General features: G+C 32.5%; 4 protein-coding genes and 1 non-coding gene across 9 annotated transcripts; 2 read left to right on the top strand and 3 right to left on the bottom strand.

The window, feature by feature from the left end:
• Positions 1-1,949: 1,949 nt before the first annotated feature.
• On the top strand, positions 1,950-5,570 carry LOC105766501 (proton pump-interactor 1). Its single transcript, XM_052627410.1, is given in 14 exon segments — positions 1,950-1,971; positions 2,571-2,699; positions 2,702-2,872; positions 2,875-2,912; positions 3,241-3,364; positions 3,367-3,428; positions 3,542-3,633; positions 3,635-3,719; positions 3,831-4,022; positions 4,219-4,317; positions 4,407-4,428; positions 4,431-4,844; positions 4,909-4,986; positions 5,073-5,570. Coding segments are annotated over 14 exon segments (1,866 nt in total). The 3' UTR covers positions 5,411-5,570.
• A 3,665-nt stretch (positions 5,571-9,235) lies between these two features.
• LOC105766502 (structural maintenance of chromosomes protein 4) lies at positions 9,236-12,777 on the top strand. Of its 5 annotated transcripts, XR_008193632.1 has the most exons (5): positions 9,236-9,464; positions 10,726-10,877; positions 11,001-11,094; positions 11,675-11,747; positions 12,180-12,664. XR_008193632.1 is itself a non-coding variant. In XM_052627407.1 (4 exons), exons 1-3 carry the CDS (start codon positions 9,315-9,317, stop codon positions 11,707-11,709), a joined length of 279 nt encoding a protein of 92 aa, XP_052483367.1. In that variant the 5' UTR covers positions 9,236-9,314; the 3' UTR covers positions 11,710-11,747; positions 12,180-12,777. The 5 variants fall into 5 exon arrangements, 2 of the variants coding, with proteins under 2 accessions (XP_052483367.1, XP_052483368.1); XR_008193631.1 differs by lacking the exons at positions 10,726-10,877; positions 11,675-11,747 and having other exon boundaries at positions 12,180-12,314; positions 12,382-12,777; XR_008193630.1 differs by lacking the exon at positions 11,675-11,747.
• Positions 12,778-14,640: 1,863 nt separating this feature from the next.
• LOC105766489 (uncharacterized) lies at positions 14,641-15,105 on the bottom strand. The gene is made up of 2 exons (XR_008193629.1): positions 14,946-15,105; positions 14,641-14,873 (listed from the first exon to the last, which is right to left on the bottom strand). It is a non-coding gene; the product is annotated as an uncharacterized LOC105766489 (transcript).
• Positions 15,105-17,259, bottom strand: LOC128038581 (disease resistance protein At4g27190-like). The gene is made up of 2 exons (XM_052627409.1): positions 17,214-17,259; positions 15,105-17,110 (listed from the first exon to the last, which is right to left on the bottom strand). Exons 1-2 carry the CDS (start codon positions 17,257-17,259, stop codon positions 15,105-15,107), a joined length of 2,052 nt encoding a protein of 683 aa, XP_052483369.1.
• Positions 17,260-17,353: 94 nt separating this feature from the next.
• On the bottom strand, positions 17,354-18,524 carry LOC128038582 (uncharacterized). Its single transcript, XM_052627411.1, has 2 exons — positions 18,460-18,524; positions 17,354-17,882 (listed from the first exon to the last, which is right to left on the bottom strand). Exons 1-2 carry the CDS (start codon positions 18,498-18,500, stop codon positions 17,354-17,356), a joined length of 570 nt encoding a protein of 189 aa, XP_052483371.1. The 5' UTR covers positions 18,501-18,524.
• Positions 18,525-24,114: the final 5,590 nt, after the last annotated feature.

Below are 24,114 nucleotides of genomic sequence, written 5' to 3'. Positions count from 1 at the left end.
ACATCTCCATAGGAGTTTTTCCATTTATTGCAGCTGATGGCAACCGGTTAATTAGATGGCAAGCATATGTAACTGCCTCAGCCCAAATTTCCTTGCCCAATCCAGTATTGGACAACATACATCGAACTTTCTCCAGTATAGTCCGATTCATACGTTCTGCCACCCTATTCTGCTGTGGTGTATCTCGAACAGTGAAGTGTTGCACAATGCCCTCATCTTGACATGTAAAAATGAATCATTTTTGTACTCAGTACCATTATCTGATCGAAGTCGTTTGACCTTTCGACTACTCTGAGTCTCCACCATCTTCTTCCACTTTAGAAATGCATCCAAAACTCCACTTTTTCTTTTCATTAGATACACCCATACTTTTCTTGAATAATCATCAACAAAAGTAATAAAATAGTGCATACCTCCCAAAAAAGCCACTTTGGTAGGTCCCCACACGTCACAGTGAACATAGTCCAGAATTCTTTTCGTATTGTGAATTGCTGAACCAAATTTTACCCTCGTCTGCTTGCCCAGAACACAATGTTCACAGAATTCCAATTTGCAAGAATTTACAACTTTCAACAAGCCTTGCTTCGCCAAAGTCTGCAAAGCTTTTTCACCAGCATGTCCTAATAGCATATGCCATAACCTGGTAGCCTCTGAATCTGTATCTTTCACAAAAGCTGTTGATATTGATCTAATAACTGTACTTCCATTTAAATAGTACAAGTTATTTCTTCTAGTGCCTTTTATCACCATCAATACCCCAGCTACTACCTTTAGTAATCCATCTCTCAAAGTGACTGTGAGCCCTTTAGATTCTAGGGCCCCTAATGAGATGAGATTTTTCTTCAAGCTAGGTACATAATGAACATCTGTCAAGACTTGGATTGAGCCGTCGTGATTCTTCAATTTGATTGTACCTACTCCCATTTTCTTACAAGCACTGTCATTGCCCATAAAAACAACTCCACCTTCTAGTTCTTCAAGACTAGAAAACCAGTCCTTATTAGGACACATACGGTAAGTACATCCCGAATCCAAGATCCACTCATCCGTATGACATGTCATTGCCATGCCAACCAAGCTAAAGTCTGACTCATCATCATGCTCCGCTACACATGCATTAGAAATAGCCTTGCCCTTTTGTAACTTAGGACAATTCTTTTTCCAATGCCCTTTCTCACGACAAAAAGCATATTCATCTTTGGCGGGTCTCCCTTTGGACTTGCCTCTTCTACCAGGTTTGTTGCTGTGTGAACGACCTCTTACTGTTAAGACTTCTGCAGTTGTATCTCTGTGATCTCTTTTATCTTTCTTTTGAGTCTCAGATCTATACAACGCACTGCAGACTACATCAAATGTGGTCGTATCTTTCCCAAGAAGCACTGTGGTGGTAAGATGATCATATTCATCAGGAAGAGAATTCAACAACAATAATGTCTTGTCTTCATCTTCAAATTTCTCATCCAAATTTAGCAAGTCTGCTAAAATTTTATTGAAGGAGTTCACATGGTCATTCATCGACATACCGGGTGCATACGTGAACCGAAAAAGTTTCTTTTTCATGTAAAGCCTATTTTCAAGACTTTTCGTTAGAAACTTTTCTTCCAGTGTATCCCACAACTTCTTCGCTAATGTCTCCCTCAGGACAGAGTACTTCTGCTCTTTGGCCAAACATAGGCGGATTGTACCACATGTCTGTCTATTGATCTTGGCCCACTCCTTGTCATCCCTCTTGTCAGGCTTTTCGTCAAGGGCTATATCCAACTCTTGCTAACATAAGACATCCAGGATCTCACACTGCCACATACCAAAATTATTAGCACCATCAAATTTCTCTACTTCAAATTTTGCATTGGTCACGGTAGTCTTTGTTGATGACGATGCCTCTGCCATTCTTCTCCTCAACCCCAACTACTGTATATGTGAACAGTACCGTCTACGTGAATAGTGCCATGGATGAACAACACCGTATACGTAAATAGTATCGTAAACGGTCGTATTCCCCAAGTACGAATCTAGCTCGGATACCAATTATTGCACGGAAGCATGTAAAAGAGTAAAATTATTGTACTAAAAAATCACACTAAGTTCAATTCCCAGGAAAGAGAGGTGGATCACGAGGATCACTTAAGTACCAGGTCTTTCCTAGCCAGAATATCCCTCTATCGTAATTTAATAGTACAATAAATCACTACAATCACACTCGCAAAATATGCAAAATAAATAATAAAGAACACTTGAATTTTAACGAGGTTCAGCAAATTTTGCCTACGTCCTCAGGCACTACCAAATATATTTCACTCCAAAATACAAGTGAAAGTTTACAAATAAGGAGAGAGAACAATTGCCTTAAGTAGAGAATGGCAAATGTGGGATGGAAAAAATGAGAAATAGCTAGGCCTATTTATAGTTGAAGCTCAAGGATTAACTTGCAAAGTCCCTATACAATTAGGGACCAAAATTGTAATTATCCCAAGCCAAATTTCAACCCAAAATCATGCCTTAAATGCTTAGATTTTCGGTGCCAAATTCGACACCATCCATATCTTTGAAAAGTTAAAGATGTGATTCAGACCTGGCACAATTGTCTATTGACAAAGTGACTGAAGTAGACAAATCATTTCTTCATGAAAATGGGAAACTGGATAAGGATCCAGTTTATAATAACCCCATTGAAGTTGATTCACATAGTGAGGAACCTGATAAGGAGAAGAGAATGGTGCATCCGATCCCGACTTTCCGAAGGATGCGGTCGTCGAGTGGCCTGCACCTAAGCAGATCCACTCTTTTCATTTTATTAGGTATCGCTTCTACGAAGATCCGGCTATAAAAGCCAAACTTGATCAGGCTGATAAAGAGATATAAAAGTGGAATAAAGCCGGTTTAAGCTTACCGACGAATTAAAAGCAAAAAGGGTGAGTGAAAAGTTAATAATTTCAATTAGATGTATAGCATGGTAGCCATTAATTGTCATACTTTTAAGATAATTATTAGCCCTATCATTATGTCATTACGGTGTGCTTATTGTAATATGATGAATGTAGGGGAATTAAACCCGGAAGCATTTATTTGAATGTTTGAAATTTATGTCCTTGAAACGTAATGACACTTACAGATATGCTATTGGTATAATGATTCGTTATTGTTGTGTTTGCCTTCAGAATTTGAGAAAAAATGTGAAAGAAGTAAAAAATAATGGCGCCGTCAGTTGGCTAAATTGTGATTATCTTTATGCTAATGCAGGCAGAACGGTCAGATATGCTTTCGCAAGTGAGAGCGCTGAATGTTGATTTTGAGCAATTTAAGACGATTTTAGATGAGAAAAAGATGGAAATAGAACCACTGCAGCAGGCTTTAGGCAAGCTTCGCAAAATAAAGATGTTGATAATCGACTTAGTTTATGTGCATCTGAGGAAGAGCTCGATTTTATTGTATGATACTTCTATGAACTTTGACTGCATTTAGATTTATTCATTGTTTTCTGCCGCAGTTAATGCTTTTCTTTTTCTCCTTTAGTCACTTCAATGGAATTTATGAATTGCAGATCCATAGCTTGCAATACCGCATTCAGCATGAAGGCATCTCGTTGAGTGAGGAGAAGCGAATCCTTAAAGAAATCAAACACCTGGAGGGAACCCGAGAAAGTTATTGCTAATGCTGCAATGAGATCAAAGATTCAAGATTCATTAGGCCAGAAAGAAGACATTCAAGATCAAGTTAAAGTAAGATAATTCTATTTTCTGCCTTTATCCATCGGAGTTTGCTCTCTTTTATATGTGAATATAGAGCACCATTGTGTTACACTAAAAAAAAGCTATATTTGTTTATTGTAGCTTATGGGTGTCGATTTGAATGGAGTAAGGAAGGAGCAGCATGCAGTCTGGTCCAAAAAGCAAATTAAAGATAAATTGGACGAAACTGAGACTAAAATCGTGTCTTTACAAAATGAGCTGAAAGCTGTGACCCTGAAGAGGGACAAAGCTTTTGAAAACATTCAGGAGCTGAGGAAACAAAGTGATCAGGGGGTATCGCCTTTTCTTTGCTTCAACTCTTAAGATATCTGTTTCGTGTAATACTTGACCATGTCGGAACATTTTCATTTATGCATGAATAACTAGTGTCACTTAAGATATTAAATGATACATATTATGTCTACTTCCAATATTCCTGTGCACGATGTTACTAATGAATCATTTTAATTACTCTTTCTCAAAATTTCAGAATTCTCACTTTTACCAGAGCCGTACCATTGTACACAACGCCAAACTGCTCGCTGCACAGAAAGATATAAAGGCTCTTGAGGAGTTATCAATTGTGGAGGTTTGTTGAGACTGCTTGTTAATGTTACTTCCAATGTATCTCATTTGCTTTATAATTAGCCGCTCACTTATCTTTTATATTCCTTTTAGGTTGAGAAGTTTATGGCTCTCTGGAAGGCAATAAAGCCTTCAGGGATGATTATGAGAAAAGAACTCTGCCATCTCTGGACAGTCGGCTATTGAGTCGGGATGGTCGGATAAGGAATCCTGATGAGAAACCACTGGTTGCACCCGAGAAACCAGTGGATTCTGAAACCGAAACAATTCTGAGACCTAGTGTAAGAAAACCAAAGGAAGAGGCCAAATCAGGTCCCCAAACAGATACTAAACCAGCCAAAAAGGCCCCAAAAGATGCCGAGACTATAGCAATGGAGTCGAATCCTTTGTCAGATATTAGTGTTGTAGCAGAGGAAATTTTGGTATCCGGAAAATTGCAAAAGAACAAGGAAGTCGATGCAGCAAAACTGAAAGAATTGAAGAGAGAAGAGGAAATAGCGAAAGCAAAGCAAGCCATGGAAAGAAAAAGAAGTTGGCTAAAAAAGCAGCCAAAGCAGCTAGAAGAGCTCAAATGGAAGCTGAAAAGAAGCTCAAGGAAATCATTTGAAGTTGGCTGAAAAAGCAGCAGCCAAAGCAGCTAGAAGAGCTCAAATGGAAGCTGAAAAGAAGCTCAAGGAAATCATTTGCTTCCTTATCTGGTTTCACTTTATCGGTTATTAGTTTGTGGGTTGAAACTGAAACTCTTTCGATCTTTTTTTCAGGAGCGTGAAAAGAGAGCTAAGAAGAAGGTGGCAGGATCGACAAATGCTGTGAATCCCGAGGAACTGATTGAAGCTGTGGCACAAGATTCAGAACCCGAGAAGGTCGATGTTAATACTGATGCACCTGTTCCTGCTACAATTTCAATGAAGGGTAAAGTACCAAAGGAGAATACTAGTAGGTACAGGAATCAAACCAAAAGAACCGAGTCCCTCCCAAAAGCCATCCTGAAACGTAAGAAGTCGATGAACTATTGGATATGGGCAGCTCCTGCCGTGGTGGTTGTGCTGGTTCTTTTAGCATTTATGTTACTATTATCTTGCCTGAAGAAGTTTTAACTTGAATGGAACTAGAGTTATAGGACAATCTTTATTTTATTTAGTTGAACAAACATTCTATAGTGGCAAAAGTTAGTTAATTTTGTTCTTTGCATCCCCATTAAGGATGGACCAGAAACTCATAATGTTACCGGTAGTTCAATCTGAATGCTTTATCTCATAGACCGGATTTGACTCACGCTTAGACAAGGTATTGCTAACTGTTATTTTTGCTCAAGCTCTGCCTAATATGAAATATGGGTCTATATGTTTTATTCAAGGTCTACCCAAATTTTTGAGCTCAGCCTGCCCTGCCTGGACCAAAAAAGGCTGCAGAACGACGCTACAGTTTTCATCTCAGTAATTTATGGTCTAAAGTCTAAACTGCAAAATGCCACCCCTAAATTATGACCATTATTTTAAATCTATTTTCAAACTTCAAACTGATCTAATTACATTTTTAAACTATTGATGTTATATTAATCAGGTCATCTTATTATTAAAATCATTAAATGACACGTTAAATTTTATATAGCTAATTTTAAAATGAAAATTTTAAAGAAACTAAAATTAAATAAAACTGAAATTTAAAAAAATGAACAATAAAAATTTCGTAAAAACTTCAAAACCAAGATTTTTAAAACAAATATTTCTACAATTTTTTAATTTTTATTTAAATTATACCACATAAGATTTAACATGTCATTTAATTATTAAACTAGGTAAAACAACCCTCTAGTCCCTCTCAATTTTGATATTGAGCAAATTGGTTCCTCTAAAAAATCGAAACAATTTAATGCCTACCAATTTCAAAAGTGAGCAATTAATCATATATTAATGTTTTTCGTCAATTTTACATAAATTTAATTGATATGATAATAAATTTAGCCTGTAATATTTTTGTAAATGTGTAAATTTTGAGACTGAATTTGTTTTTTTTAGAATCAAGACCAAACTAACAAAATATGTAAACATCAAGGGCTAAATGTGTTATTATACCAATCAAAATCATGCACAATTGACGAAAGACATGAACGTCGTGATTAATTGTCCTTTGTTGCTCACTTTCAAAATTGACAGAGATTAAATTATTCCAAAATTTTTGAAAGTGACTAATTTACTCAATTTTAAAATTGAGAGTGACTGAAGATGTCTTTTTATTATTAAATTAATGGTTTTAAAACAAAAAACTTGATTGATATATTCTCTTTAGTTTAGAAATGTAACTAAAATGATTTAAAATTTAATGAATTAATTTAGAATGCAGCAATAATTTAAAAATATTTGGTGCAATTAACTTATTTAAAATAATTAATCTATGCTCTCACATTTTCCTTGAAGTTTCAGTAATTGCTTGAGTGGATTTGGTTCATTTGGAGCAGTGTTTTAATTATTTTTATGATTTTTACTACATTTAGAATATTTATTATTAATGCTATCAAGTGGATGTTTAACCTTTCACCGCTCACTTTTTATCTCCTTTGACCTTTAATCTTTCATTTTCTTTAATTTTAACCTTTCATCTCCTTATAACCCCTTTTTTTTATTTGTGTATTAGAATATGAAGAGTCTAATCTCTATATATAATAGAGTATACTACCTGTAAAGATTATGAAAATATAGAATGCAATAGAAATTCCCTTATGAATTCTCATTCATAACATGATAAAATTCATTTCATAATATTGTTACACTACAAGAAAGCAGCTTTTAGCGGCACTTTTAGTGGCGTTTGGATAAAAACGCTTAAAATCAAACATTAGCGCGCTTCAAAAACGCCACTAAAGATTGAGCATTAGTGGCACTTTGGAAAACGCTAAAATGAGCATTAGCGGGCTTTTCAAAAGCGCCACAAAAAACCTAAGCACAACGACGTCGTTCTCGAGTTTTGGGGCTTTAGTGCGCTTTTATAAAAGCGTCGCTAATGCATGGGGCTTTAGCGGCGTTTTGAAAAGTGCCGAAAAAACCTAAGCCCAACTACGTCTTTTTTGAGTTTTAGGGCTTTAGTGGCTTTTTAAAAAGCGCCGCTAAAGTATGGGCTTTAGCGTTTTGGAAAACCGCTAATGCTCGGTCAAAAGCTATAAAAATATTTTATCTATTTATTATTATTTAATTGGTTTATTTATATTAATTAAAATTCAAATTATTTTTAATTGAATATTCAAAATTAAAATACTATTATTTAAAATAATTTTAAAGTTTTTAGGTATATGACTGATTTTTTAATTTATATATTATATAATTTCTTATATAATCATAAAAAGATAGTATTAATTTTAAAATATTGAATTAATTATTATTATTGTTTAGGGTTTAGGGTTAAGGGTATATGGTTTAGGGTTAAAGTTTAGGAGTTACTATTTTAAGGTTTATAGATTATGGTTTATAGTTTATGCGTTTAAGGCTTAAGGGTTACGGTTTATGGTTTAAGATTTATAGATTAAGGTTTAGGGGTTAAGGGTTAGGAGTTGAGGGTTAAGAGTTAAGGGTTATGGTTTATGGTTTAAGGGTTGGGTGATACGAGCTCGATTCGGATGATGTGACGAGTCGTATTATGTTCCCGATCGAATTTAGGTAGTGTCGATTTAGTTCAAATTCAATAAGATGAGTTATATTGGTTTTAAATGGTTTAGGAAGCAAAATGGAGATAAGTGATTTCAATGAAACAAGAACGAACCCTTATTAGCAAATAAGGACCCGCTTAAAGGTTTCAAAGAAAAGGAAAGAAATGGTAGATAAAACCGAGACCCTCTATTTAGCAAAATAGGAACCTTCGGTATAGTTGGAACGCCACACCTTATGGTGATAAGTTCAAACAAAGTCGATTGACGCCACTCGTAAAGATAAGTCAATAGAGCTTTGAAGAATAAAGAGAGTGAATTGCCTCACTAAAATGATATTTCATTCGAAATTCATCCAAAGTCACTCTAGCTCGCAAGTTATTGGACCAATGGGCGACTTGATGGCTTCTTGTTCGTTCTCCATTTGGTTCAGAGGCAAGCTCACATCATTGGGGTTTAATGTTTAGGGTTAGGGTTAGGGTTTAAGGTTTATGTTTTATGATTCAATGTTCGTGGGATTGGGGATAAGGGTTAAGAGTTTAGGGTTTAGAGTAATTAGTATTTTTAATTTATATATTAAATAATTTCTTATATAATTGTAAAGGAGATAATATTAATTTTAATATATTAAAATTATGATTATAGTTTAAATTATTTAAGAGATTTATTATATGGTTTACTTGAGATTTCTTAAATGATGAAATTTTATACAATCAATTAATGCTTTTATATTTCAAAATATTTAATCTAAACCATTTGATATATTTAAATATTAGATTAAAAAACATTGATAAATAAATAAATAAAAAGTAATGATTGATATGGATGGGTAACTATCTATTTTGCATAGGATCAAATTATAACAAATAAAAATAAAATTATATAAAAGATTTAAAATTTATCTAATTCTTTTAAATATTACTTAATTTTTCAAAATTATTTATTTAAAATTGATATGAATTATATAATAATTAAATATAAAATTGTAAAAAAGTTAATTATTAGCGGCGTTTATAAGAAAAACGCCATGTATGAAGTAATAAATGGCGTTTGAACCAAAAACGCATAAATATATATTTAAAATTTTCAAAACGGCCCGTTTCACTACAAAAATTTAATTTTTAGTGGCGTTTTTGTTGAAAACGCATACAAAAGTTATTCAATTAGTGACTTTTTTGTAAGCGCCCCAAATATTCTGACGCGTGATGTTTATTTCAAATTCCCGCTAAAAATCCTTCTGAAATTTTGCTCAAATGCTTTTTAAACTTTTCATCTTCCTTTTAATTGTTTATTCCATCAACTCGTCTCGAAGTCTCAAACCGATTCAATAGCAGTGAGTTGACTTAGCAGCCGCTTATTTCCGTATGGAGATGGAAACGAAGGATGAGTTCACGACTCGCGAGCCAGAGCAGGCCCAAGTGGGATCTCGAGGACCGAGGTTAGTAATTAACGAGATGGTGATGAGGAACTTCAAGTCTTATGCCAGTGAGCAGCGCGTCGGTCCCTTTCACAAGGTTATATTTTCTTTTATCGTTTAATTTTTATAGTTTTATTTGGTTTCTAGTAAAGTTTGGAAATTGAGAAGGAAAATTGCAAAATTTATGTAATAATTTCGCGGACTCAACTTGGAAATTGAGAAGGAAAAATGAAGAACTGAGAAGGAAATTAAAATTGCATGACTTCAACTCGAATAGCTTTTTTTTTTTCTCCTCTTTGTTGTAATTTTAACGGTTTCCTTTTGGTTACTGAGAAAGCACTGGAAACCGAGAAAGAAAATTGCAGATTGATGAAATTATCTCAAATTTATATTTTCGATTACTTTTTTTTTCATAGTTAGATGTAGAAAGTAAGCTTTTAGTTAGTTTGTTAGTAGTCTAACTCCTGCTTGGTTGCCAAGAAAAAAAAATGTAAAATGAGAAAGAAAATAAAATGATATGATAATTGCACGAATTGAATTTGAGATAATTTATTTTTTCTGTTATCAGTGTTTCCTTCTTCTGGTTGCGAGAAAGAGGTGGAAAATTGAGTGGGAAGTTGCTAGTCTATATGAAAAGTTCTAAAATTTAACTCAAATTAAAAGTAACAAGAAGTTTACATGACTTGTGTTAAGCATCCAACCTAAAACCAATTGGCTATAAGTGGAAGGGCCTGATTTAATGTATTTAATGGGTGCTCGAAGTCAAACAAATTTATTTAAGGTAGCTGAGATCCAACCAACTCCAGCCTTAAAAAACAGAAAGAAAAAAGAACAGAAGAGATTTTTTGACCCTGTTCTGGTTAGCTGTTATGAGATTCTTGCAGGTTCTTCAAATGCAATTGCAAATTTTGATAGTAATATACTGCTAACAGAAGCCTGCAACTAGAAAGACAAGGAGCATGTCGAGATTCTCATTTCAGTGACTGTGCTTCTATTTGCAACAATAATGAAAATTTAAAGGTCAGAAAACTTATGTTGAATACGAACATGCCTAACGTTTTACCAACTCAAACCAAAAGAAAAATCGGATAGCTTATTTGTTTAATTATTACATAAAAGATGATTATTTGCTGTCCATGTTCGTATTAGTAGCCTTGTGCACTTCTCTTACATGTCCTCGGAATTCATAACCTCAATAATACTCAAAATTATGCTCTTTAAGTCCAAAACAAAATTACTTATTTTCTTAGCTCTTTAAGGTCATGCAATTAACCCTTTTTTTCTTATTTCCGCTTTCCTTCTATTCTTTTATGTATTATTTTCTTATTATTGAAACCAGAATGTGTTTTATTGGACAGGTGCGTGCAGTTCGCTGTGACAATGGAGAAAAGACTGATATCTCTAGAGTCTTTTTGGTTGAACAAGTAAAAGGAATGTTGGATAAGATTCAACAGAACCTATTCGATGTGGCAAAACAAAAAAGAGATGCCTGCATTGAAGTTGTAAAAACGTAGGATGAGTTTGTAAAACCTGTATTTTGTTAGGCAACAACATGAGCTGGATCATATTCTAATCTCTCGAGGCATATGTCGCTCATTTTTCTTAAATGATGTTTTATGTTTTGTATATATAGGAGGTGGAGAAAGATGTGAAAGCTCGAACAAGGGGTGAGATGGGAGCAGCTAAGTCTCTTTGTACCCCATTCGAACAACCTGAACTCTCAGAAGGTACTTGACTCCATCCATGCAGGCATTTATTTTAAATAATTTAAAGAATATGAAATTAACCCTTTTCCATCCAAATTTCTTTAGAGCAAACAAGGTTTTATATATAAAATTATATATATATATTGTCAATGATTATGTTTGATTAATTCTGCTGGAGTTCAGAACCTTGACAGAGCTGCTATATAAGAAGCTTAGTTGGCATTTCAATTTTTCAATTCATCTATAGATAAAATAACGTTTAGTCTTTAAATTTTTCAAATTTAAACCCTGATTAAAAAAATAATTTATAAAATAATTTTTAATTTTTTAATCAAATAGTTAAACCCTGATTTTGTTTTGGACTACATTGATAACATTGACACAAAGGTATCATCATGACTTATGAACTTTCAGTTTTACCTATTGGCTATAAGAATTCTATATAACGTTGCAGTCAAATATTGGCTTTTCACCATATATAGAACTCCTAATTTCTTTATGTGGTTCATGTTATGCTCTAATTTATGTTTTATTTTTCATTATTATGATAGTGCATGGCTAATCCTTCTATATGCTTGTTTGATATTGCACCCATCTAAAGCACGAGTAAGCAAGCAACATAAGTTATTCAGCTGAAGGATTAGGATCAACTTTGCTACTTAGTGTGTACGAAGGTTAGGTTTTGCTTCTAGATACGTATTTTATTCTAGTATCAGTAGCTTTGGGTTATGAAATATTTATGTTTTTTTTATTATTTATTGTGATTTGAGCTTCTGGCATTTTATATTATTGATTCTGAATACGGTGAAGTTGTTTTGGAGTTGTCAATCATTCTAAAATGGGGGCTCTTTGCGTCTGTGGCTTTTGAATCTACACTTGCTACTGCAGTTTTCTGGTGGTTGCTGATCTTATGATTGGTGTTTACTTTGGGGCCTTGTCCAATTAGATTTTATTTGGTTTGGAAAAACTTTAATATCTTATGCTTGTATTTGTTATTTTGGATATCCAATTTTACTCTTGTTTATCTATTGCATTAAGAAAACATTGTTTAGGAGTTTATTTCCTGATATCATTCACTTTACTCTTTCTCAAATTTTTGCTTCTAGGTGAGACACCGTTTAAGGAAAGATCATGGGATTGAGGGTGGAATTCGTGTTGTTTTCTCTTTAGAGAAACCTAAAGCTCAACTGCTTCCTTTTAGAGGACCAAGTGGTGAGGAAGACAACCCTTCAGATTATCAAGTGAGGATGCTTGCTTCTTACTTTTGCAGTTTTAAAGTACTCTGTTTGATCACCTAACATCATGCAGTGGGGAAACTCATCCAATATATTGAAGCAGAATTTGAAATGAGAATTGAAAGTACATTTGGATGGAGCTAAAGTTGTGTTTCTTTTAGCAATATATTTGAACTTGCTGGTGTTAGGTCCCTGGTTTTTGCTATCTCTAGATTTAAGGGTAGAAGGAAAAGGAAAATATTTAGGTCTACATTAGTATGTAATCTACATGTTTAATCCAACAATTTAATGTGTTATTCTGCTGTCAGTTAGTACCTGGGCAGGTTCAACAATTTAATGCATTGTATTTTTTATTAGCTTGCAATGTGAATAGTCATAGGAGGTTCAACTAGTCAGTTTGTTTTTCAAATGTATTATTTATTTTAGTTTTGATTCTAAATTTTTATTTTTACTTTAATATTTACGACAACTTGAGTTCTAACTTTTGGATTTTAATTGTGTTATTAATTTATTATTTTAAATTTTAAAACTAAATTCATTCATTTTATATTTAGTTTTAAAGTTAAAATTTTCATAGAAAATTTAATTTAAATAATATTTTTATTTATCCTTAAAAAGTATATTTAAAGTTCAAAATTAAAAATATAATATAATATAATATTTGATTAAAATAATTTTGTTAAAGGTTATGTTTTTAGTATGCTTTTTGTGAGAAGTGCGCTAAAGGTTTGTTCTTTAGCGGCGTTTGAATGAAAAGCTACTGCTAAAGATATTATTTGATTAAAATAATTTTTTAAAGGTTATGTTTTTAGTGGCGTTTTGCAGAAGCGCCGCTAAAGGTCATGATCTTTAGCGTTGAAAGCAAAAGCGCCGCTAAAGGTCGTGGTCTTTAGCGGCGAAGTCTTTAGTGTAGCGTTTTTTAAGTGCTGTAAAAGCGCTCATGAAATACTTTTATAGCGCGCTTTTTAGCGCCGCTAAAAGCCTTCTTTTGGTGTAGTGTTACTATATCAAAATTTTCATTGTACTGTTGAAATAATATGTTTTTGGTATAGGTGGAATAACCCCGCCAACAATATATTGACTGAGCTTGAGGACATTTGACTAACTTTAGACCAACAAACAAAAGAGGAGGTTAGTTTATTAATTTCAAAGTTTTCGGTTTTTTGTTCCAACAAACTTCACCTGCCATGTGAGCATTGAGTTATCACCTGAGCAGTCGAGATCGCATTGCAACTCGAGATCCAACTTGATGGTGATTATACTGTCTCGGGTTGAAATGTAATTAAGGTTTCAAGTTTACAAAGGTTATATTGCCAAGGGACAAAACATAAATTTGGCCCTAGTTGGCGGTGGTTTTGTAGGCACAATAAGGATTTTTTTTCATCATCAATGGAGGAAGCTATACACCACATAAACAAAAGTATAAGGAAGAAAATTGTAGTAGCATTTTATCCATTTCTACCGAATTACTTGATTATACTAAAACGCCATTGCATTTTTTTCCTCATACTTACTTTCTGGCAAATAGCATCCTCCTTGATGATGAGAAACTCGTTGTCGTGCTCACATAACCACCATCAACTGGGCCCCATTTATGCTCCATTCATTGATAACTAACCTTTGTAAAATTAAAGACCTAGTTACACTTCAATCGGAGACTATAGAACCCATCTTTAACTGGGACCTTGAGTTGCAATGCAATCCAGATTCTCGGATGGCTCCATGCTCACATGCTAGGTGAAATTGTAAGTCACCCAACTCCACGACACTACCGTAAATTCAAACATACCTTAAAACTATAACAATATTTATCTTGAACACGAGAAAAGCAAAACCTACAAACTTCTAGTTTCAAACTCAGAAAAAAAAACAATTTTAGACTATCGAAAATGCATCCTCTGAGCACTTTTTAGGAAAGAGAATAAAGGCCTCTCATGTTTTCTCCGAAAGATCAGAGAAAACACATCCTATAAGACACATTTTCTTTTCTATTTGTAAAAATAATATAAATTGATAAATTTTCAAGAAAACAACATAAATTTTCAATTTTTTTCAGCATATAGTTGTAATTTAGCCTTTTGAAAATTTTTTAATTTGAAATACAAGATTTCTAATGTTGAAATTATGAATTCGGTTATCTTCAACAAAAAAGAATTGAGAATTAATAAAAGCTGAACTGGTACTTAACAATGGTTATTAGCTATGTTTTGTTTTATTCAATGATAATAAGTGATATAATTATTCAGTCAATTTAATTTTAATAATATATAAAATGGTAAAGGTTAAAAATATTTTTAAATTTTAGAACATTCTAAAATTTAAAAATAAAAAATGAGAAAATTAGGGATAATTATTTTTAAACCCTACAAAATTTCTCTATATTATCTATATTCAATACTCATTCTTTCAAAACAAACATAGAAAAATATTAAGCAAATTTATATGTTTACAATGTGGAGCCTCTTAACCTCTTCCTTCCATCATTCCTTTTCTCCTCTCTTTTGCACTATCCTTCTTTCCCACCTACACTTTCATCTTTCTCTACAACAACATCACCAAGAACTCCTGAAATTTTATTAAAATGGAGAAATTAGATTTATAAAAAAAAAAAAAAAACTAACTATAAATGGTTCATACCTTTCATGCTTGAGAACATTTTCAAAGTTTGGATGGTCATCCCACTCCAACGATTCCCACCATTCTGTGCTTGACCTGATGGTAAGAGAAGGTGGAGCATATGCAAATGGCTGCCCATTCCCAACAAGGGGAACAAATGGAGGAATTCTCTTCAGTTTATCACACCTTCATCAACTTTGATAAATTGAGAGAATCACAAACCATCACTCCACTTTTGCTGCAGATGCTCTTCAAATTTGGTAATCCACTGAATAACAACTCTCTCAATTTGGGAAGATGGAATTTGATTAATGCATCACTCCCTTTTTCTTCAACTTCTGATGTTGCTACTCCCAATATTTCTACTACCTCATCACAGAGTGACACATGTATTTCTTCCAGGTTTTGGAGGTTTGGAAGCAACCAATGTGGAAGCAACGTCTTCATACTTGAGCAGTTGTATATCATAATTTCCTTAAGATGGGAAAAGCAGGCAGACGGAGCCACTGTTGATGTTGTTGCTGAACCAATTCCTGCATCTTTCATAATAAGGGCACTCAACTTTGGCAGATTAAAAAGATTCAACACCTCGAGGCTCTGAAATGGATGAGCGGAAGAAGAGGCAAAAGAGGACAGGGAAACAACACACTCTATCCCTTCACACATCCAAATCCAACAAACCCTCAAGTCAATCGCATTTTTGAAGGAAGAATTGTCATCGACTAAGCTTCTCAAATAGTCGCACCCAAAAATATTCAACTCTTGAATTTCAATTGGGTGCATAATTAACTCACCTTCCCAATTCTGGACTCCTCCAATTGTTACTGTTTTATCTCCTGAAGCCATCGGAAGAGATGAGCACACCTGTAAATGGTAATTGATGAGATTTTTCTTACTTTGTTGCATTGAGGAGATGAACTTATTCAATTCACCGATGTCTTCGAAACGTCCGGTAAAGCACTCCAACTTCTTCAATGGTTCCATCTCCTCTGCTTTTAGACTTGTTTTTTCATTGTCCACTTCAAAACTCAAGTGCTGAAGGTGAACGAGTTTTGGTAAAAGTCCAGCGGGTATCTCTTTCAGACTGAACACTTGAAGATCAAGATATCTTAGCTTTACCAGCATATCCATTCCTTCAGGGACTTCCTCAATTTTAGTCTGACTTAGATCCAGCTTCTTCAATTCTTGAAGCATCGAAAGACATGGCAGATCTCTTAATTCTCGACAGCCACTAAGCAACAATGTTGTGAGGTTCTTTAGTTCAGAGATGGAATTTGGTAAACTTTTGATCTTCGTAGAGGACAAATTGAGAACACTAAGACAAGGCATGTTTATGAAGAAAGAAATTGAGATCTTCTTTATAGGGTTCTCCTGCAATAACAAGGTTGTGAGAAGTTGACATTTTGTGGGCAGCACATCTATGGAAATTTCTGATATGGAGTTATACATAAGTGACACTTTCTCAATATCCGGACTCCACTGCACTTTTTCTGGTAACTCTTCTAATTGCGAACCTGCTTGTATCATACATCGAGGATTCATTCTTGTGATCGACAATGCCATGTCTCTCACTGCATCATGCATTTGCACTCTTTCATACAAGACATTTTCCAACAAGCAATTATCTTCTAATTTCTTCAAAATAACATGGCCCTTATCTTTCATTTCTTGTCTTGTACTCATATCATCTATGAATTCCTCTTCAATCCAGCACTCAATTAGTTCATCCTTTTCAATTCCAAAATCTTCGGGATATAATGCGCAATGTAAGAAACAATATTTCACTTTCTCGTCCTTTAAGTGATCGAAGCTAAATTTCAAGCGCTCGATTACCTCAGCTTCCTCCTTCCACTTCCCTATTCTCTCTTTCAATTCTTTGAGTGCATTTTTCCAAATACGAGGGTTATCTTCTCCTTTCATGGTACCAGCTACCACGACAATTGTAAGAGGTAGACCCGCACATTCGTTGACAACAAGCTTCAAAGTAGGCATTATAGTTGGACTTTGAACAATGTTAGGTCCAACTTTATTCAAGAATAGTATCAATGCCTCTTCCTCTGAAAGTGGCTTCACTTTTATCACCTTACAACCCATGTACTTACAGACATGCTCCGAACGGGTTGTCAACACCAACTTGCAGCCATTGCTACCACTTGGCTCAGGGATCCCAACTTCCTCTAGAGAGACTTTATCCACACATCATCTAGGATTAGAACATGCTTTCCTGCGTTCTTCAGCATTTTGACAAGATTGCTGCTCGTCTGAGCTTGTCTCCTTTTCTGGGCCAACCTTCCTTCAACTTCAAAGCATCTGCAATATCATCTTGTACCTTCATGACATTAAACTCCTTTGATATGGTAACCCAGATTACCCTTTCGAATCTTTGTTCTTTCAAAAGATCATTGTGGATGTGCTTTATGATAGTGGTTTTACCACACCGCCCATCCCCAAACCCCAATCTTGCTCACCTCCTCCTGCATCAAACATGCCCAAATCTCATTTCTGACAGCTTCTTCTCCAACTAGTTCTGATGTTGGCAGTGGCAACCCAGCACTTGGACCATCCATGGCAAGACCTTCAGAGGCATTAGGAGCGTTATTAAGAAATTCCTTCAGTTCTCGAGTCTTTTCATCAACCAGCTTCCCGTTGCAAGCACGACAGAGATATCTCCCGTTACTGACTTTGTTTTCAACAACTTGTGCTTCCCTAATCATCTCTTTCACAGCTTTCAACCAATTTTCAACTCCCTGCTTTGGTATCTTCCCCAGAGGACTAAGAAGCTCTGCTTTCAATTGCAGCTTTATATCTTCCATTTTGCAATTCAATTCATCTCTGATCCTCTTGAAGTTTCTCACATAATTGTTCAGCTTTCTGTGATATTGCAAATATTTACAAACAGGAGTTCCAAGACAATTTGCAATGCCGACAACAGGCTCTACGTACTCCATTGCTATGTCCCTGCAATGCAATCATATATAGTAGTAGCAGAATGAAAATCTGTGAATGAATTGGATATTTTATGAAGTATTGATATGTGAGTGTAAGCATGAAAAGGAAACATGAATGCAAGTTTCAAGCAATGGCGTCTATTAGATGGAGCTATGGATGGGTGGCAGACAGAAACATGATGAAATTATGGTCACCAGAATCAAGCTCTCGATGTATATAAAATGCTAGATTCAAGTGTGCAAGAGTTCATTACAGAATATTAAGAGTTAAAATGTTGACAGTTTGAGATTTCAACATTATATTGCTTCTGGGTAGCTGTTTTGTATTAATTTCTTTCTATAGTAGATTATGTCTGCTGGTCATTCACTCTTAAAATCTAAGACTGTTGATAATTAGTAGAGGAAATCATAGCTTCAGATCTTATTACCCGACTTAGTGGCTGAAAAGTGTAGAGAGATTAGAACTGAGAAGGAAGCAGTGAAGTTGAGTTCCTTGACAATCTTACAAAGCTAGCTGCTATAACAGTAGCAGATAATCAAAAGCAAAGAAAAGCATGTGATGAATTAAGCAAATGAAAGAAAATTACGTTGACTGGATGCTTGAAAATTGGTGATAGACCTTGGACATCGAAACAAATTAAAAGCAGTGAAGAAGAAGAAAGAAGAAAGTGAAGATAAAAACAGGGAAATTATGAAGTCTCTGGTAGGATCCACAGAGGCAGAATTATTAGTAAGGAATCCTATTTTTATTACTTTTCTTTTTAGCCTTTTTTTTTGCTGTCTGCCATTACAGATAGCATTGTAATTATTCTTATTATTAATTTAATTTACGGTATCGTATAAAATTATAATTATAAAAATTTTAGAAAAATTTTATTATATATATATATATATATATGAGCCAAACAAAATTACTATCAACAATGTTAACGGTTATGCTAGACATAATTTGAACTGGATGAACAATATCACATAACATTTTTAAGATTTTGTGCCACCACTGTCACACAACATCTTTAGAGTTTATTTTCAACAGCCAATCAAAATGAGAGATTTACATATCAAGTCTTTGAATATTTTTAAATTTACATATTAAAATTTGCCCAAATCTTGACTTAAACTTAGGACCTCTCAAACACTTTTAGAACACATAACCACTAAATTGATGAGATATTTATGTTACACAATCATAATACCCAAAATTAAAATTTTGGGCGCATCAAGTCCTTAAATATTTTAGGTCATCACATTTTAATCTAGTGCTACCAATATGTCGCAACACACAGCAGGATATTGTACCAAATGCCTTATTTTTGTAATTAATTTATTTTCCATACCATTTTCATAACTAATTATTTTTATATGATTTGGGTAAAAATCCCTATGTTGAATAATATACATTTTTCTATTTTATAAATAATTTTGAGTTTTTTTATACAAGATCGGGTCAAATTTTCATTTTACCAAAAAAAGGCTACACTATTAGTCACTAAACTATGGGTATTTTTGTTTTGGTCACTTAATTAAAAGTTACAATTTCATCACTAATGTTTTTAAAATTGTTTTTTTGTCACTCAAATGTTAAGTGACACTTCTTTAATTGATATAATAACAATTTTAATCCTCAAATTTTATACTTTTGGTGAATTTCATTTTGATAATATATAAAATGGTAAAAAGTTGAAATTATTTTTAAAATTTTAGAACATTATAAAATAAAAATTAAATAAAAGTAGATAAAAATTTAAAAATAAATAAAGTGAGAAAATGAGAGATAATTGTTTTGGGCCCTACAAAATTTCTCTATGTTATTTGTATCGAGTATCCAATAGACATTCTTTAGTAAAAAACGTGAAAAAAAACATTAAGTAAAATTATTTGTTCTTTGTTCCTTGACATAGCTTTTATGTTATAAATTTTTTCTAAATATAATTTATTTTTATAATTTGAGTTTTGAAAAATAATTTAAATGTAATGAAAAATTGAATTAAGTTTGAAAAAGGAAATTTTGTTATATATCTTGACTAAAAAATGACATTAGGGTCAATTTCATAAGCCTTGGTAATATGAGTTCTAAATGTTCTTTAAGGGCATGAAACTCAACTTGATAATATTACTAATTTGGTTTCGAGAAACATTGAGGAAGCTTTTTTTTGGTTTTGTTCTGCTTTTAATTTGTTATCGATTTTATTGAATGGTAATTTACTTTATTTCTCATACAATTTAGTTATTCAACAACATATTCAAGATTTTATTTTTCTAGAATTTTTATAAACATTTTTCTTTTTTAAAATTTTAAATTTTTTAAAATAATTTTATACAAAATCGAGTCAAATTGATAGAAAATATAAAAGAAAAGAGGACTAAAATTATTATTATACCAATTAAAACAAGTATAACAGTGATCTTGGTGCTCAATTGTAACATCATCATCATTATCACGATAATAATGGGAAAGTATGGGAAAGTAGGGTATAAGAATGTCTAATATACTGGTAAATGACTTTAATTAGGTATAACAAAAATATATAAGTATTATTGGATTGAGTCTTAGCTTCATTGTCATAGTAATTGTTGTCAATGTAGAAGGATGTGGTTTCATGTCTCTTGAAACATATTATCTTCCTATTTATGAGTTGTTAAAGTTGTTGATATTAAAATTTGATTTTAATTGGGAGAATTGCTTACATATGGATGTTTGTAATATGTGAATAAATATGATCGAATGTTCACCTTTTTAGGAATAGCCAAATTTGAATTATCATTGTACCAAAAAAGTTACATTATTAGTCACTAAACTATTGCTAATTTTTGTTTTAATCACTCAATTAAAAAAGTTACAATTTTACCACTAATGTTTTTGAAATTATTATTTTTGTCACTCAACTGTTAAGTGGAACTTTTAAATGATTTAATAAAAATTTTAGTCCTAAATTTTTATACTTTCGGTGAATTTCATTTTGATAATATATAAAATGATAAAAAGTTGAAATTATTTTTAAAATTTTGGAACATTATAAAATTAAAAATAAATAAAGTGAGAAAATTAGGGATAATTATTTTAAACCCTACAAAATTTCTCTCTATTATCTATATTGAAATATTCAATACTCATTATTTTAAAAACACACATATAGAAAAACTATTAAGCAAATTTATTTGTTCTATGCTTTTTACCTTATCAATCACTTGACATGGCTTTTACATTATAAGAAAAGATAAAATTCTGAATATATTTTCATTTTACAATTTGGTTTTGAAAAAAAAATGTAATGGAATTTTGAATTGAGCTTGAAAAGAAAAATATAAAAACTCTGCATGAAAATAAGAGTAACTTAAAATGTTCAAACCATAGTGAACATGGTAAAGATAAGTAAATTAATTCAACTCATTGTGCACTTACCTTTTATATTCGCAAGCCACGACCATACAACCTTAAAGCTTTTAAAACCTGACTTGACCAAATTGACTATAAAGTCAAGATTCAAGCAAAAAAGCAAATCTAATTCTGAAAAGAAGGAAGAAAATGATTGAGGAACTTTAAAGACCCGAGTCCTGACATAAAAAAAAAGGAAGAAAATTTCTCTATATTATCTATTACTTCAATACTCATTCTTTAAAAACAAACATAGAAAAATATTAAGCAAATTCATTTGTTTTTACATCTTCATTACTTGACATAGCTTTTACTTTATAAGAAAAGATAAAATTCTGAAAAAATTAAAATGTAATGAAATTTGAATTGAGTTTGGAAAAGAAAAATTATGGCATATTTGTATTCTTTTGACTGAAAATATGGCATCAAGGTCAATTTCATAAGTATTTGTAATATCAGTTCTAGATGTTCTTCAAGGGCATGAAACTCAACTTGATAATACTACTAATTTGGTTTAGAGAAATATTCAGGAAATTACATATAATAATCTAACATTTTTGTTTTGTTTTGTTTTGATTTTAATTTGTAATCGGATGTTATTGAATGGTGATTTTCCTTATTTCTCATACAATTTAGTTATGAAACAACATATTCAAGATTTTATTTTTCTAGAATTTTATATACATTTTCTATTTATAAATAATTGTGAGTTTTTTAATAATTTTATACAAAATCGGGATCTAAATTATTGATGTTGGTACTGCTTGGTATCCATTTAATATTATGCATATAATGATGGAAAACATAATAAACATACCCACTTACCCTTCAAAATGAAGTACTGATTCCAAGAATTTGAGTGTGAAAAAAAAGCAAATCCAAACAGTCTATTTTGCTCTGATTTAGTTCAAGAAAAACATAAAAATATAATATTAGATGAAGAAATATATAACAAATTTATATATAAAAAAATAAAAAATAAAGAAATTAAGCATACATAAATACATTTACCTCACTTGGGAACTTCAAAATCAAACTAGACTAGGTGCTGAGAAGATCCTTGCTACTTCAAGACGATCAAATGGGATTTGAAGGGATATTTTCTTGGTTTTTGGGAGCAAAAGAAAGTAAGCAAAACTGAAGAAGAAAAAAGAAAAAAACTTGAAGGTCTTTTCTTCTTTTTAAGGGAAAGGAAATAAATAAAAATAAAAATCAAGGTTGCACTAAAATGTTAAGAAAAGTTTTAAGACAACTGGGTTCAAAGGATTTGTGTTATGAGATTACCTCGATATGGGGAGCTAAATTATTGATGTTGGCACTGATTGGTTTGGTAATGGCCCCATCCATTTATTTTGCAATTATGATAGGAGACGACTTAGAAAAAGATGAGTCTTTGGGTCCTATTTTCACACTTAATAATTAGCACATCAACCACCCCTAAATTATGACCATTATTTTAAATCTATTTTCAAACTTCAAATTCATCTACTAAACAATTGATGTTATATTAATCAAATTATTTTGTTGTTAAAATCAATAAATGAATACGTTAAAATTTTTATATAAGCTAATTTTAAAATAAAATTTAAAGAAACTAAAATTAAATAAAACTGAATTTTTTAAAATGAACACAATAAAATTTTGATAAAAACTTCAAAACCAAGTTTTTAAAATTAACTATTTTTACAATTTTTTTAATTTTCATACTTCTGTATCTGATTGTTTTTTACAATATGGTATGTTTTAAAGTTTTGATTAGAATGGCATGTACTTAGGAAAAATATTAGGTATGTTCCAAGTATTAGTTTTTATGTTCAATTATATTAGTAATTAGCCAAGTATTAATTTGGCACCAAATGTAATATTCTTATATCAGGTTCCTTAAGTCGAACATGGTATAGGGATGTTACATTTAGAATTTTCTGCCATTTTTGATTCTCCATTGATGTCCATTTCTCCTTCTCCTGTTGTCGCACATTGAAGTTTTTGTTGCCCTCATAATTTCTGCATTGCTGCCCCATCTAACTCTCATCTTGTCATCATTATATCTCACCCCTTGACTGAACCCTCTTAGCTTGGTTAGTGAGCATTCATTATTGTTAATCGACTATTAACGCAGATCTTCAAACCGGTGTAGCGTTAAGAAGGAATCGAGACGAATCCGAGTTGTAGTGGTGCTCCGGTCAATTGTTAATATTCTATGGATTGTAATTGAGGGTGGTGTATGCATGTGTACTATTTTGCATGTTGGCCGAATAACGTTGTTTTACCAAATACTTATCGATCAACTTCCAATTAGCTGCTACTGGTTCCTTTTGTTACTGACTTGCTATTTAATTTGCTTCAATTTTGTTGCTTAACCTCGTACTGTTTGCCATCTAAATGTGCTGCCTGCTATTTGGGTGCTGATTAGCTTCAATTTCTTGTTGTTTTAGCCTGCTGTGCATTTGTCGATCAGCCCTTTATTATAGCCGTCAATTACCTTGTGGCCATTGTGCTAATCTTAAAAATTTGCAACACCGATTCTTTCATTTTTTTTTTCAATTGTTGTTTGCTTCAGCCATTGCCTTTAAGTGCTATCAACATTGGTTTAGTTGTTGCACTTGTTTAATGTTATTGTGACTCGGCAAACGTGAGCTTGAGGATAATAGAAAAGACTACTCAATGAAGCATTCATCATAGACGAATCGAAAAGGTACAATTTTTATTAAGTGTTTATTACTTTAGATATCATAACTAAATTCTTATTTTAGAATTTTTTAAACTTAGGCTTTTCCTATATTGATTTTTGCTGCATTTTCAAAAACCCATTTTTGAACAATTAGTATCGAACCAGTGTTTTGCTCTATCGATAAGTATAAACAAA

This window comes from Gossypium raimondii, unplaced genomic scaffold (genome assembly GCF_025698545.1).
Source record: "Gossypium raimondii isolate GPD5lz unplaced genomic scaffold, ASM2569854v1 Contig00300, whole genome shotgun sequence".
Classification (NCBI taxonomy): Eukaryota; Viridiplantae; Streptophyta; class Magnoliopsida; order Malvales; family Malvaceae; genus Gossypium; species Gossypium raimondii.
Note: the sequence above shows the minus strand (reverse complement) of the source record. Positions and strands in the feature narration are given on the sequence as shown.

Coding starts and splice junctions, on each gene's coding strand:
- LOC128038582 (XM_052627411.1), bottom strand. CDS start 18,500: ATGTCCAAGGTCTATCACCAATTTTCAAGCATCCAGTCAAC. Junction 17,883..18,459: donor TTTTCAAGCATCCAGTCAAC/GTAATTTTCTTT, acceptor ATTGCATTGCAG/GGACATAGCAATGGAGTACG.
- LOC105766502 (XM_052627408.1), top strand. CDS start 9,315: ATGGAGATGGAAACGAAGGATGAGTTCACGACTCGCGAGCCAGAGCAG. Junction 9,465..11,000: donor GCGTCGGTCCCTTTCACAAG/GTTATATTTTCT, acceptor TTGTATATATAG/GAGGTGGAGAAAGATGTGAA. Junction 11,095..12,179: donor ACAACCTGAACTCTCAGAAG/GTACTTGACTCC, acceptor TTTTGCTTCTAG/GTGAGACACCGTTTAAGGAA.
- LOC128038581 (XM_052627409.1), bottom strand. CDS start 17,259: ATGAAGGTACAAGATGATATTGCAGATGCTTTGAAGTTGAAGGAAG. Junction 17,111..17,213: donor TGCTTTGAAGTTGAAGGAAG/GTTGGCCCAGAA, acceptor GTGTGGATAAAG/TCTCTCTAGAGGAAGTTGGG.